Here is a 15140-nt window from a genome sequence, read left to right on the forward strand (position 1 = left end):
CAATGAAACTGTGAAAACCAGGCGAGATGACTTACCTTGCACCTGCATTTGTATTCTGCACATAACCCATCACTGTTTTATCTGTGTGTGTGTCGGTGTGTATTACCTGGTGTATTTCCTGCCAGCCATTCTCATCCACACAGCCGACCTGTGCATGATCATGCAGCAGCAGCTCACAGCAGTAGGGGTCTCCTCCTACCATTGAGCTGTGGTAGAGTGGAGTCAACCCCCTACTGTCTTTATAGTCAGGTGATGCACCCAAGTCCAACAATGTCTGTTGGGAAAAGAAGGGGGTTAGGCGGGAATAATGCTAAAGGGTATTCATACAGTCCCATCTATTATCATGCATTATCATCACCACGCAATATGAAGGCCAAAGACACAGGTTCATGGGGCTGTATTATATAGCTGTTCTTAACACTTGGTAAATGGTGTGTCACGATCATTTAATCAGTGGTACTGAACAATTCAATCACACATCCACAGTTGTAGCGTTATGAGCATTCATGTACTGTAAGATAACCTCTCATAAACTTAATATACTAGCAGCAACAACAGCTTATGTATGTTACATGGCACAGTGACATTGAATATTTGGACAATGACTGAGAGGAAACAACCAATTTCAATTTCAACAGTTCAGGCTCAGCATGAAATCAATTATATGACTCATGTAAACCCTTTCATTTAGGTTACAAGCCTCCTCAAACCAGACACATGCAAGGCCATTCACTGAATATGCCAGCTCATTCAAAGAGGGCATATTAAGCCTCACATATTTAGTAATTGCTCAAGCACCCTCCGTGCTCAATTGCTCAAGCACCCTCTGCCAGAGATTGCCTGCCTGCAAACTCCCCTTTCCCACAGGGAAAGTTTGCAAGCAGCCAATTGGTGAAGCAAAAGAAATAAAAGAGATGAGTCGGATTTCTGCTATGATTGTGTGTGTGTGTTTTTACTCACTATAAGCGCTGTATGGTTCTTGCTGCGCACAGCCTTGTGTAGGGCAGTAATGCCATCTTTTGTTCTGAAGTCCAGATGTGCCCCTCCACTCTTCAGCACCTTGATGAGCTCTGCACATCCCTCCAGCTGTGCTGCCAGCGTTAAAGGACATTCTGTAAAATGCAAGGATGAGTAAGCAAACCGTATCAAAAATGAGTATTCCCACTGACCTTACTGTGCATTCCCCTAAGAAATGAACATCCCACAATTGAAGCTGTCAATATTTGACGACAAAATTACTGAGTTATAAAAACTGTGGGTTTACATTTGCAGTGACTCTGCATTTGGATAACTGCTTTGGCTGTCATGATTGTCACCCTCCGGTGCGCCTAAGTGGCTGCTTCCTGTTGGTGTTAAACCAACCTATTCTCATGTTCCCCTCGCTTCACAGATCCTCTGTCAGACTACAGGTCACCCAACAGGGAAATCTCCTTTATGGCTGGACAAACATTTGCATAAACATGAGGAGATTAGCAAAGAGAGTAATCCAGCTTTACCCATCATGCAGAGGGCTTATTTCAGACAATCCATACATGGTCATTTTGTGGTGAAGACAGACAGAGAGAGAGAGAGAGAGAGAGAGACAGAGAGATAGAGAGAGAGAGAGAGAGAGAGAGAGAGAGAGAAAGCACAAGAGAAAAGACAAATCAAGGTTGAAAAAAGACAATAAATTAACTAGAGTAGGGTAAGGATAGGATATTTCTTTGCATGGTCTTCCTCACCTCCCGTGTCTGGATCATGGAAGTTGGGGTCCAGGCCTTTTTCCAAGAACCTTGAGACCTTTTCAATGTTTCTCTGCTGCACATACTCCATAAACTTCTTCAGGTTTGCCTAATAGAGGGAGACAAGGGAAATGGGAGATGGGGGAGTAAGAGGAAGAGACAGCTGTGATTGGGTGATGTCAGACTCATGTGGATGGTGATGTTTAATAATGCAGTTCAGAGATGAAAGCTAAAGTGTCTGCTCTCTCCTTCTGTGTTTGAAGGTCTTATTTCTGTTCTGTCATGCCAAGCAAATGGACCATGTGCAGTAAATATATATATAAGCTATTATAGCATGGAGCAAAAAAGACAGGGAAAGGCTGTTAAGTAAAGGTGTAGTAAGGTGTGGAAAAAACAGTTTTTGCGCACCTCTTTCCACTGTCATCTACACTGACCTTTGTGGCCGCAACCAATCACTTTTGACGACTACTTTAACTGTTTTTCTGAATTTCCAGAACTGTGCAATAACAAACCGGCCTTATATGCAGACCAGACAAAAAGAATATTTCACCAAGCGATGTCTAGCAGTATCAATGAGTAGATGCAGCTTTATTTACTAAGTTTGTTACAACACAGCTGGAATCTGTAGCAGCTTCCTGCAGCACATTAGCACTGTAGCTAAGGTGGCACTGTTTTGCACAATGCCACTGAGCTTTTGCGCCGATCAATGTAGAACACGCAGTACAAGACCGTTGTTCCTCTATGTGTATGCTTTCACACTAAAATGAAGACCTCTCTTTTCCTGAGATGAGCGCCAAAAGAGAACCGGAGGCCATTGTCACATTATTGGTTCAAATATAATGGTTATAATATTGTGCTGTGCCTGAGAGCTAATATTGACACTTAAAACCATTTTCATAAAACAAGCACACATCTATACACACATACAAATCCACTTAATTTCCTCTGTGACTTATGATTAAAAATATTCATCACCTCTGCTGATAGGTATAAGCCTGTAGAGTATAGAGTGAAAAATGAAGCTATGAACAAGGTAACAGCACTAACATTTCATAACAGATAACAATAGCATGAAGAATCAGGGCAACAGTCCATCTTGGACTATATGAGACATAACATCATAGACCAGAATGTATCTAATTACTATGTACTGTACTTACAGAAGACAAAAAAAAAATTAAAACAAATTTACTCCACTATAGTTTAATTTTGAACATAAAATCTCAATGAAAACATGGATGATGCTCTAAATGTATCTTGAGGATGTAATTACACAATATCTGCAGTATCCCAAATGAGCCCCACAGTGAACTTTCATTACTATTGCACTCTCAAGGTCTCAGTCATTACATAACATCCACATGTGCAAAAGCCTCCAAACACACATACGCATACACACATTGTAGTCTACACAGCTTGATTACTTTGCACAAGGTTCATGTATAACAAACTTAAACACATACATATAACCATGTACACTCACGTGCAGGAATAAAAACAGAATACATCAGCTGCTTTGACACTCACCATATGCGACATCGTATACTGTATATCCCTCGTTCTGAAAAGTCACACTCTACAACACCTTTCGAAATTTCACATCACACACCCTCTTTCTCTTCAGACTAAGTCATCTGCAGCCAACTTGCCTCTACAAGCCTGCTTCTTGCTCACACACACCACGCTGACATGCTGCGAGGAGCTGCCGACCGCTACTCTCACCATCTCCAAGTCAGACTGAGTGAGAGAAATTCACTTTGGCTTTTTCCTTTTTTTCAGATGTTCCGTGAGGCAGTTGTTATGGTGATGGGATACAAAGACAGCCCTGGCAGCCAATGTATACATGAGTGGGAAGAGCACTGAGGTTGTGTTTTTTGAGTATGTCTGTGTGTTCGTGTGTGTACGTGTGTGTACGTGCGTGTGTGATTGTGTGTCCTGCGTAATGCCTAGGATAATGCCTTGAAGAGGCTTGGGGATGATTTGCCAATGATCAGCTGGATCTGATTTGTGTTTTATTGCCTGTTGAAGAGAAGGCTGATAAAAAGCCTTGTAATGATTTGTCTGCTTTGGTGAGGGTCTTAATAAAAATCTTTTTAAAAATGGATCTGTCATACATCACATCTGACAGTGAAAGCCCTGCACAGGACTGGTCAGCATCTGTAAACACAATCGGTTTGTTATTTTTGGAAGACCAATAATTTGCTGTAATATCTAAAGGGGCTAGTTGTAAGTTTTGCTATCACTACAGAGCCAGCGTTACCATTAAAAGCTATTTACTTACCAGAGGCTTACAAGAGGTAACGTCCTCTGAGCAGTGCTACTTCTACAGGGCAGACTGGGCGCTGCAGTGACTCGCTATCGCTAAGTAACAATACAGCCTGGGTAGCTGGTTAGCATGCTAACTTTTTCAAGCAAAACAAGAGGGATGCTTTGCACCACTGGAGAGAATAAAAGAATGAATTCTGATACTGACCTCTAGACTGATAAGTAAACAGCTGATAATGTTAATGCTGGCCATGTAGTAATGGCAAAACTTACAAAAAGCTCCTTTAAAAAACTCATCAAAGGAGGATGTTATACAGATTTACATAAATCCAAAATAATAACACCAAAAAACAGTATTTTTCCTTTATTTCAAACCAATCTGCATTAATGTCACTTTTGATCTGTAACTTTATTAATTTTAAGTGAAAGCCAGAAATTGACTTGTGAAAGTGACTTTTTAATTATCTGCTTTCCAGAACTTAAGCATAGGCCCTACCTAAGTTTTAATGGACAGGCAAGACAATTTCATGCGCAAAACATTTCCAAAATTGCTTCAATTTTATCATGTCGCAACATAAAAAAAAAATCATACAAAATTTGAATCTCTGCATCTCTTTTATGTTCATCCTCCGGATACTGCAATTCTCTTTCTCCCTGACTTAATCAAAAACTCCCTGTCATGTTCCTAGCTTGAACAAAATATTGCAGAAAAGCCCTCAACTAGTACAGAGAGATGAGAGTGGATCATTTTATTTCAATCATCTGTGCACTGATTACCTATTACTTTTAGTAGCAACCACTTAATAGTAGATAGGTCTATCTCCCATTCATCTTGCAAGTTTGTGCATGAACATGCCTGGAGATGACTTGCGAGTGAGATAAAACTGTTCATAAAATTTTGCAAAACAAAAAGTAAAGCACAAATATAAAAAAATATTTAAATGGAGTGGAAAAAAATAGTAGTAATTCAGTCTGTTCACATTTAATTCATTCATTTGCCAAGTTTCGTTACTATTGTCCCTCATAGGCTATCATACTGCATATGAATAGTAGCCTGAATGTGGAGTTCTTTACATTGTTTCTAAAAAGAAAAATAACTTTATAAATCTTATAGTGACGTGTTACATAGCCTGAAGCAGAAAACTAAATTAAGGGCAACATCATGCACACAGCAGCTGGTGAAAACATTGCTCCTATACAAACCATTCTGTCAACAAAAATAAAACACCAAATACAGTAAAAACTACTCAACAACTGAGTGGATGATAAACTGGTTAGGGCCAAGAACAGGGTTAATCACAAATTCATGTTCCATAAAACCTTAATTTCCAATGGTGGGAAAGATCCCTAGGACGGACCAGTAATATAATTACCCATAGCATTTGTAAGCAAAATTTCATAAAATAACAAAATTATAACCATTATGACAAATAGCAAAGGTCGTGAAATTAGATCACTCACCCTCTGGAAAAACACAAACACAACTGTGTTTAGACTATGGCATGTAGACTACACAGACTTTACAAGGTGAATAATGAGCAAAATGTAGTGCTCATGTCGGCTTCTCTGGCCCTTCCTGTAGGAAGTTATAACCCACTAATACAGAAATGCCAGTCAATCACACCCTTATAGCAAAGTGGTTGGGGAGCTGTTATTTAGCTCAATGTTGAGGGATTGGATGTGTACATGCACTACTGAAACCATATTGTAGGTAACTATTTCCAGATAACAGCACAATTATTGCTTAAGGAAGGTCAAATACGTGAGGCCACTAGTTTTGTGAAGTACAAATCAATGTTTTATTACCAGCCTTAAAGATCCGGCATGTACGGATGAGCCAAAACATTTTGACCACTTACAGATGAAGTGAATAATGCTGATTATCTTTTTGACAACGGGTTGGTCTAGTTCTGGAATATTATATATATATTATTATATACTAGACGATATGTGGACTGTCTGTTCTCATAGTTAATGCGTTGAGAAATGGGCACGTGTAAAGCCCTGAGCAACTTTGACAAGGGCAAAATCATTATGGTCAGATGACCAGGTTGGCACATCTCTGAAAATGCAAGACTCGTCGGGTGCTCCTGGTCAGCGCTGGTGCATACCTACCGACAGCATTCCAAGAAAGACAAAACACAAACCAGCGACAGGGTGTCAGGGATACGCTGGAACAAGTGTGATCTGTGGCAATTCAACATTGCAACTTACAGGACTTAAAGGATCTGCTGCTAAGATCTTGGTGCCAGATACCACAGGACACTTTCAGGGGTTTTGGCGGGTCCAGCAAGTCGGAGCTGAGCAGGTCAGAGCTTGACGGACCAACAGCATATTAGACAGTTTCAGTTTAAAATGACTTTAAACCTCCTCTTCATCAGACTATGCAATGCGTCACCCATGTACTGTATATATTTTTACATCTCTACAGTTTGATTACAGTTTTTCTTCTGTATTTTTTTTTTTTTCTTTCAGTTTTCAGTTTTTTTTATTTGGACATCTGTTGCAGTTACCTCCATAGATAATGTGAATTCACTGGTAAATTACCATTTCACACACAAGCGCACACACAAATACACCATGTGTGTTTTCCTTATGACTCTACTGGGATCTACATTATAGTATCCACAGTCCTCTCCATGGAAGAAGGCCAAACCTCACAAAGAGACAGGGGAACCAATTATATAAAAATGACAGATGTGGTACTGTGTTGCTCAACCCAACACATATAAACACTAATATGCACACACATGTGGGCACATAAATAGCTAGGTACCTATGCATGCTTATATACACATGTTGGCACACAGGGAGAAAAAGTGTGAAGGGCCTCTCTGACAGAGGCTCATCCCAGATAAAAGAAAGTAAAAAAAGATACAGTCTTCAAAGAAGCGATTGATGTAATTCTTCACAGATACAAAAAGCCCTCAGTCACATTTCCTGACTTACAGGACAGCTGCACAGTTCTGAAAGAAGCAGCACAGACCACCTGTTTTCCTTTAGAAGTAAAGATGTGCTCTTAGTCATACCATACTAATTTTGGCCAATGAAGAAGCAGACAGTTCCTATCTCTTTCAATAATGATTACCAACAAAGCAGGAAACTGTCAGGCAGCTGACACTCGTCTGTCACTTGACCAACTGAAACAGTCGTCACAACATGTAGCTCATCTTTAAAGCCTCAGTCTTACAATACCCCACCTCAATTGCCCCTTGAATTTCATACTTTATTCCAAGCGATAAATGATTTGGTCTGGTGTGGTAAGTGATGTTCACACAGCCAAAACCGTTTACCAAAACTGCTGCAATGCGCACAAGCTTATGAGCAAGCTAGTCAGAAGTTTTACACAACTTTTACTCCATCACCGGCAACTGGTCAACAGTGTCATGTGTTTTCCCCTCTTATTTCTGATTACATCTTATTCCAAGTGACTCCTTTTCCCCTCTGCCATGATTTATCAGATTGAGGCTTAACTTGCTGAGGTAATGATGTTTGAGCAGAATGTATTCTTCTATCTTATAGCTATCTCACAGGATACAGGTTTTATCCTTAGGTTTTATTGAACAGACCACAAATGGAGTATCCAGATTTGCTCATTAGCACCGTTTGCCTTGTCCCCAAAAAGTTATTTACACGCACTACTGTCATGAGGAATGGGGTGACCCTGCTGTGCTGGATACGGAAAAAAAGAGAACGAAGACAAATAAGGAAAAAAAGAGAGAAAGAGAGAAAGAGAGAGAGAGAGAGAGAGAGAGAGAGAGAGAGAGGAAGGGGGAAATGAATGATAGTGTCTCATACCGGTGGGTGCAGCACAGCAAGAAACAGCAGCAATAATCAACTTGTAGAATCCATGGGAATTTACCAACTTGTTAAAACCAGGAACATAGCCTGCAGATTCAGTTTGATGCTCGGTACTAAGTTTCCTTGCCTGCTCTCCATATGATAAGAAATTACTCTTTAGCTACAGCATATGATACAAGTATGATTTTTGTTGCTGTGGATACTTCTCACAAACGGCAACAAAATGTTTCTTCTGTTAATAGGAATTTCCAGTAAAGTATCTGATAGAGACAGATTATTAATTAATGGTATCTTGATTGATATTAATGTTGATTTCACATTCATTCAACCTCTGACCCCCCCCCCCCCCCCCCGAGGGTGTGACTTCACCACAGTATAGTAGCTGATTAGCAGCCAGGGTTTAGAGAAGCTCCTATATTGGAGGGCAGCCTTATTATGCTTAAACCCACTGCATTAAAGAGCTTAAAATTGCAGGGAGTTGTCATCAAAATTATATCTGAAGGACTTCAGACCCCTGACAAACTCAGCATTTTGCCCTTCCCCTACGCACTGTTTTCGAATATCTGGATATGTGTCCTGAATACCCTGTAGCACCTTGTACAAGATGATCAATCAGTAGCAGAAAATGAGTGGTAGAGCTTCTCCAGCTACCAGGACAAAGAGGATAAAGGCTCCTTATTTTAGTTCGGTACACTGAGGAGGCTCTCGTCTCCTGCAGCAGTAAAGGGGGATTATCTGCCACTACCTGATAAAAGCCTGGGTAGGAGGCCAGAAATTACAGAGACAACACGACTCCCCCTTCCTCCATTGCTGTCCTCCATGTCTCTTTTACTCACTGTCTGTTTTCTATGGCTATTCTCTCTTGGTCTTTCTCCTCCTTTTACCAAAGCTTCATGAAAGGAGGTGTGCACACTTAATGTCCTGTTCAATAGCTCATGTGCATCCATGTGTGATCCATACAGCAGCATGTATGTGTGTGACAGACACTTTCACTGCCCTATATTTACACTCATTACCACATGGCTATGTAGCCCCTGGTCCCTAATAGATGCCCTAGAGTACGGTGTGCCATGGATGAATAGTAATTACAATGCTCACCAAAATAATGCTTATTCGGGAGGATCATATACTGGCTTAATGTGAGCTGGCCCGTAAAATACACACATGCTCTGAAGCATCATAGCTGCTTAGGCAATAAACACAGTGAGCCAGAGCAGTGGGTCATGGGGATCCTCTGGGGACCATCAGACATCAGGATGATAAGAGCACAGCCTGAACAGTTGGGAAAGAGCACAGGCCTCAAGCCGAAAGCAGAAGTAACGGTTTACTCCGTCAACACAGAGCCCTGCTGTCAGTGCCAGTAATATCACAGATTGTGTATCGTGACGACAAGCATATGGTTACGGTCAAAGATATTACCGCATTCTCATCAAGGGCTATTGCCTATGCCTTCATGTGACATTCACCATTGTGTTTACAGTGTATAGTGAAAAGTAGCCATTTCACAGGGTAGTTTCAGATAGTTAGCAACAAATTTACTCCTGAAAATTGTCACTGATCTCACTGGGGCTACAACAACTGACTCACATGCAGTTATTTTGTGCTTTCAGCTCGTCAGGTATACCCTGTCAGCAACAAGCTGTCATATCCGTGTAGTGAAGCCTATTCAGATGCCAGGTGACTTGTCTATTCAGCCTGACTGACAGTGATGTGGAAAACAGCCGTGACACTGACCGATAGCCTGATAAACCAAACCCAACATTGTCACTGAGATTCACTGATGATCAAAACAGCTGAAACTGTTGTGGTTAATTTGATTAATTACTTGTAAGCACTCGGTTAATAAATAAATAAGTAGGGATTTCAGTGAATATACTAAATAATATTCCACATTACAATAAACATGGAGGGGGCAAAGATTCAGACAGTGTTCATTATTACAATCCTGCCAAAAGCATTTTCATTATATGAAAGAGGTGGACTTACTTCAAACTGTGGCAACAACAATCAGTCGTAGCTTTTAAAAAGACAACTGTCTCTTCTGGTATGTAGTCACATCAGCAAACACAAACACGCTTATCTGGCAGAGTGTTCCTGATTCTCTGTCTGTCTGCGCTTTGTTGACAGTCACTCATATAAAGGCTGGAGTAAGAGCGGGCAGGCCTTGACCCCGTCTCCCAGATGCTTTGTACAGAGGCCATCCTGCTGCAGGGGCACTGCATTTTAATTAGACACACAAACCAAGAGACACAATTCCTGGCTACATTCTCATATCCCCCACTCACGTAACAACTGTGTTTGGTAATGTACTACTAAACAACAGCATTTGTCATATGAACTGTTTGGTTTTTTTTTACATTTGTGTGCTATATTTCCTTCGTGCTTTATCAAAAGTACATTTCTGTCAAATACATGTTTAAACACATTAGAATATTTGGCCTCAGTGGAGCATGCTGAGATGGAGACTAAAAGGTACAGGGTGAGACAGGAATGTATTCTACAATGCGGAATAAAAGGCAGATTCTATGGCAGACACCACAAATGTAAGCTTTGCTTTGCTAAGTAGTGCTAGGGTGAGTCATTAGTGGTGAAAAAGAATTAACATATAAGAAAGGATAAAATATTATAGATTTTGCAAGTAAGCCATATGCCCCTTTAACCAGATCTGCACCAAATATTGAATGGGTTCTTCCCTGGTCGATGGCCCATCCCTCCACAGTTTGGTGAAAATCAGATCCGTACTTTTTGCTGACAAATAAACAGACATGGGTGAAAACAAGAGCTCAACCATTTTAAATTGTCAGCTGATTTTATTGGCCGATATTGGCCTATCACAGATATATCGGTATCGGCGCATATATCCTCTGATATGTGCTGATATGAATACTTTTATTTAGATGCAATAATGCAGTGGAAATGTTCGGTTCAAGTCAAGTTATTTTATGTATATTTGATCCTTTGTTTTTAATTAAAGTTATATATATATATATATATATATATATATACACACACATACATATTTGTTCTTATGTTTTTTATTATTATAGTTATTTTATTTAATTCCCAGTGAAATATATATACATATATATATATATATATTATATATATATATAGGCTCCAAAAATCCAATATCAGTCAGGCTCTAGCAAAAACATAACCTTCTTAATCAAGGTCATGATAATAATAAGACTAAAATTAATAATTATAGCAGTGGATTTCTGCAGTCACAGATTTGGACTCTACATTGCCATAAAATGTCAAATATCACTAAGATTTGTAGGTATAAACAGCTGTAACCGTTGCTGTCGAAAGTAAAATTTTAACTTTTATGACCAATGCAATGAATTGACTTGCTTGATTCTTCCTACAGTAACTTGGGACTTTCTCGAGACTTGGAGGTTAAGACCTGCTTGTGTCTTGGAAATGTGTGATTTACTCTCACATTGAAGTGCATACTAAGATGCACTTCAAGTCTTATGCAAAACCACAAAGCAAACAGTGAGAGTAAAGACCATATAGTGAAGCAGTCATTGGTTAACTGCATCTTCCTTTTGTAATCAAAACATTCTCCTCTTTTAAAATCTATTCTCATCAGAGGGAAAAACAGTCAAATGGCTTAGCTTGTTTTATTTGTCAGTTTACTCTATAATTCATGGATTTATTGCAGAGTCTGAAGCATGTCCCCATTAAAAATGCAACACAATGATGTGGTGTGGCAGAAACACAAGAAAATGGGGACACGTGAGGGGAAGGAATAGAGGAGTATAGTGCAAAGACATGAACACAGAGAGAGAGAGAGAGAGAGAGAGAGGATAAGAAATGAGAATAGAGTAGAGCAGCACTTTATTCACAGTTCTAGTCTTTCTTACTCTGTGTAAAATTGGTTTCCATTGAAACTTCGAGCTAATCAAAAGACACAAAGACTCAGGTGCAGTTTATATTCAGTCTGTTCAGATCAGAGATTTTTCTTTTCTTTTTTTCTTTTCAGTTCATTCAGGTTTACTGGAGGTAAGCCCTTGTTTGCAGAAACACCTGCCCAGCAACAAACACCAGTGAAATGTGTCTTGTGTATATTTGTCAGTAAGGGTCAGCACACACTGGCAAACAACTATCTTAAGTTGATTTGAAATTCTGTTACAGCACATATGGTTTTGGTCTTAGCCTGTTCCCAGACTTTGTTCTTGCTGACCAGTGTACGCACTCCCTGACTGTGAGCCAATCTAATTATAGCAATAATAATGGCTCTGTGTCAAACAGGCTCCTGACTGGCTGTCTAACACTGTGGTTTTACACAAAGCACTAGCATCTTAGACTTCCTGGGTTCTTAATCTAGGATAAATATGTTAAACTAAGTTTAACAACGTGTTATCCTGTCAGTCAGTGTTTGTGTGTATTTGAGTCTTCAGAGTCTAATTCTTATTCATGTCATGACAAATCCATTATATACACGAGTGGGAAAGACTTAAATTAATAGACATTTTGTAAACCAACTAACAGTAACAAAAACAGAAAAATAGTACTTGCAGATAAATATAGTATACCAGCCTCTGGCAAGTCAGTGAAATGTTACTTTAACAGGCTGGATGAGCAACATCTGATCCCCATCAAATAAATAACAATGTAAAATCTCTCTAGTTTCCACCTCAGCAAACACTTTGGCAGCCACTCAGGCTCTTTTGCTGAATCATTCCAATTTCTACAGCTGGTAATGGATTTAAAAAACAGATAGTTCTTATAGAAACCATTTCTTCAATCCAGAGAGTGTCCAAGCAACTTGGGCAACTGCTGTGTTAGTATATCGACTGTCCTGGCAATTCATACTGTAGTTCACTTATTTTGAGTCTCAGGTGCAACATTGTAGTACTAATGATGGTGATGCCTTTATGTTTCTCATCAAACTTTCAATGGCAATGCTACACAGGGTACACAATACTACAATGTCCTTTACAATCTAATATGCAATATTATACTACAGCCCTGCTATGAATATGGTATTTCTGATGCTTGCAGTATTCATTTATTTTGAGACCTGTAAATTTCACTTCAGTAATTTGTTGTGACATTTTAGAGAAGTATTGAACTGAACTGCATTATTTGGAGGTAAATCAACACTTTTCTGACACAATGTTGACAAAAACTTAAAAACAAAACCTCATTGACGTTAGGTGCATTTCTTTCAGAGCTATTGTCTTAGATTGTTTTAGACTGTGTAAGTGCTGAAGATTCCAGGTTAACCTGTATATATTCTGTATATATTCACGTCTTCCATCAGTGTACCTCAGGCATGGTGCTGTGTTCCTGTTAAATGGGGCTAACATTGTGAACTCTCAGTTTTCAGGCTCCATGGACAGCATGATAAAAGTGCAGTCATTAGCTTTGTGACCCTGCTCTGCTCCTCATCAGTCGCACAGAAAACAATCCACTGCCAGCCTGGCACAGCACACCAGACAACTACACACTACATATCAGTCGATAGTAAATACAACTACATACTACTGCTCAGTAGGAGGACGCTGATGTATTTGATATGTTTGAGATACTCTGCATTGTCGTAGCTTAATAATTGATATATAGGGTATGGAAGTATACATATTTGTGAGCACCATGTAGATGCGATTCCCTCCCATTGCACTAGTCACTTTACATGTATATGTAGTCTCTGTACTCTGTTTTGGTGCCGTTACATTTAAAAAAAACTGTGTTCTTGAGGGATTTGGTAGGTTGACACAACTCCATCAGAAATCATTGTTGTGCATATCAAATACTGCAGAGCGACAAATGTAAGAAGCTAACTGTGATAACAACAAGCTGAAACTGTGCACTTTAGTCATATTTGTCACAATAATGACTGTAACATGCCGAGCATATGGATGGGCAACAGAGATGTGGTGAGGGAGTTGCCTTCAGGGGATGAGTGTTTGGTGCTCAAAACACATTTTTTTGGTGGAGTATTCTTCTAAAAGTCTAATACTGGTTTTTCCACATCGACTTAAAATGTTTACAATTCAACCACACACACACACACACACACACACACACACACACACACACACACGCACACACAGTGCCAGACTGTTCAATTAGCGTTATATGCCTGGTATCACAGACGGCTTTATGTGTGTGCGTCTATCAGCACTTGTGCCTCTATCTATGTCTGTTTGGACCTCAGCCTACAGTATGTTTGTCTGAGAGAGCAAGAGCTTCAGTAATCTCCAATATCCATACCTAACAGGCTTAAAGTGTAATGCTCTGAGCTACAAAAAGACCAATATACTGTATGACAGAGTATGGACTTGATCCCAAGAAATAGGATTTTCTAAGAGAGGAATCTTCAACCTTTACTGTATAGCAGCAAAATAAATCTCTGAGTAATTTGATACACTTTTAAGCTTAGGGGGAGACTAACACCACATGAAAAAGCACTGGAGGCTTGAGGATTAAATTTATTGCACTCATTCACACACAAGCAATCACGCACACACACTTACACACCCGTACATAAAATAACCCTTACTGATTCATAATTTAGCACACGCGTTATTCATGATGCATGAGAGCAGTAAAAAAAACAAAAAAACAAACAAACAAAAAAAAAAAACACTCCAAGACAGTGATGGGGGTGCTGTTACTATAGCAACGGCATCTAACACATCATTGACTGCAAATGTCTGTGTCACATGCAATTCAATATTACAGCTCTGTGATTATCATTGCAAAGCCTGTTTTAAATAACTTGCTCCCTGTGTCTTTTGGGATTTGTAGACATTATGTATTTTCGAGAGTCCACTCAAACACACTCACAAACATATTTCCTTTAACTGAAGTTTGTTTCTGTTTGTCCAGTTTATGTAGGGGGTTATTGACCTAATGAGAGATGTTTTTTATAATGGTAAAAGAAAGCAGATAAAGTACAATCAGAAAAAAAGACAAAGAAAGAGATACAAAAGTGCCTGTCTGCATTCCAGCATAAAGCTCGCCTTTACCTGGACCCATGTCCTCTGCTGACACAGCACGCACATACCAGTATGGTTCCCCTATTATGTGGGCTATCGCTACATTCAAACCATTAAAATGAGACAGGGTGGGACAAATTATTGTGATGGAATGCTTCTTACAAAGAACTTGTGAAATCAGCCTCCACTAACTGCCCATGTAACCTGATCAGTCATTTTCTGTTGCTGTAGTTTGTGTCATTCATACAACAAACAGTAATCATGGTGTTGGTCAAAATGGATCTTTGAACTATATTTCCAGGTAAAAAGGCATATACGATTTGCTGTGTTACGACAGAACTGGCCACAAACTTTAAATAAGAAGTGCGGTTAATTCAAAGCTGGCAAACAAACAAATCGC

At 39.5% G+C, this 15140-nt stretch overlaps 1 protein-coding gene across 9 annotated transcripts in view; it reads right to left on the reverse strand.

The window, feature by feature from the left end:
* The window catches only part of shank3a (SH3 and multiple ankyrin repeat domains 3a), a 185891-nt gene that overhangs the window by 85847 nt on the left and 84904 nt on the right, over nucleotides 1–15140 (reverse strand). For all 9 annotated transcript variants that reach the window (XR_008828931.1, XR_008828932.1, XM_056388345.1 and 6 more), the window contains 3 exons: nucleotides 1722–1830; nucleotides 961–1112; nucleotides 107–274 (listed from right to left, as the gene is read on the reverse strand). Coding sequence is in view for 7 of the 9 variants with exons in the window: in XM_056388345.1 (XP_056244320.1) it covers nucleotides 107–274; nucleotides 961–1112; nucleotides 1722–1830 (429 nt within the window). In the remaining 2 variants the exon portion in view is untranslated. The remainder of the gene's footprint in view (nucleotides 1–106; nucleotides 275–960; nucleotides 1113–1721; nucleotides 1831–15140) is intronic.

Source organism: Seriola aureovittata, chromosome 10, assembly GCF_021018895.1.
Source record: "Seriola aureovittata isolate HTS-2021-v1 ecotype China chromosome 10, ASM2101889v1, whole genome shotgun sequence".
In the NCBI taxonomy this organism is placed as follows: Eukaryota; Metazoa; Chordata; class Actinopteri; order Carangiformes; family Carangidae; genus Seriola; species Seriola aureovittata.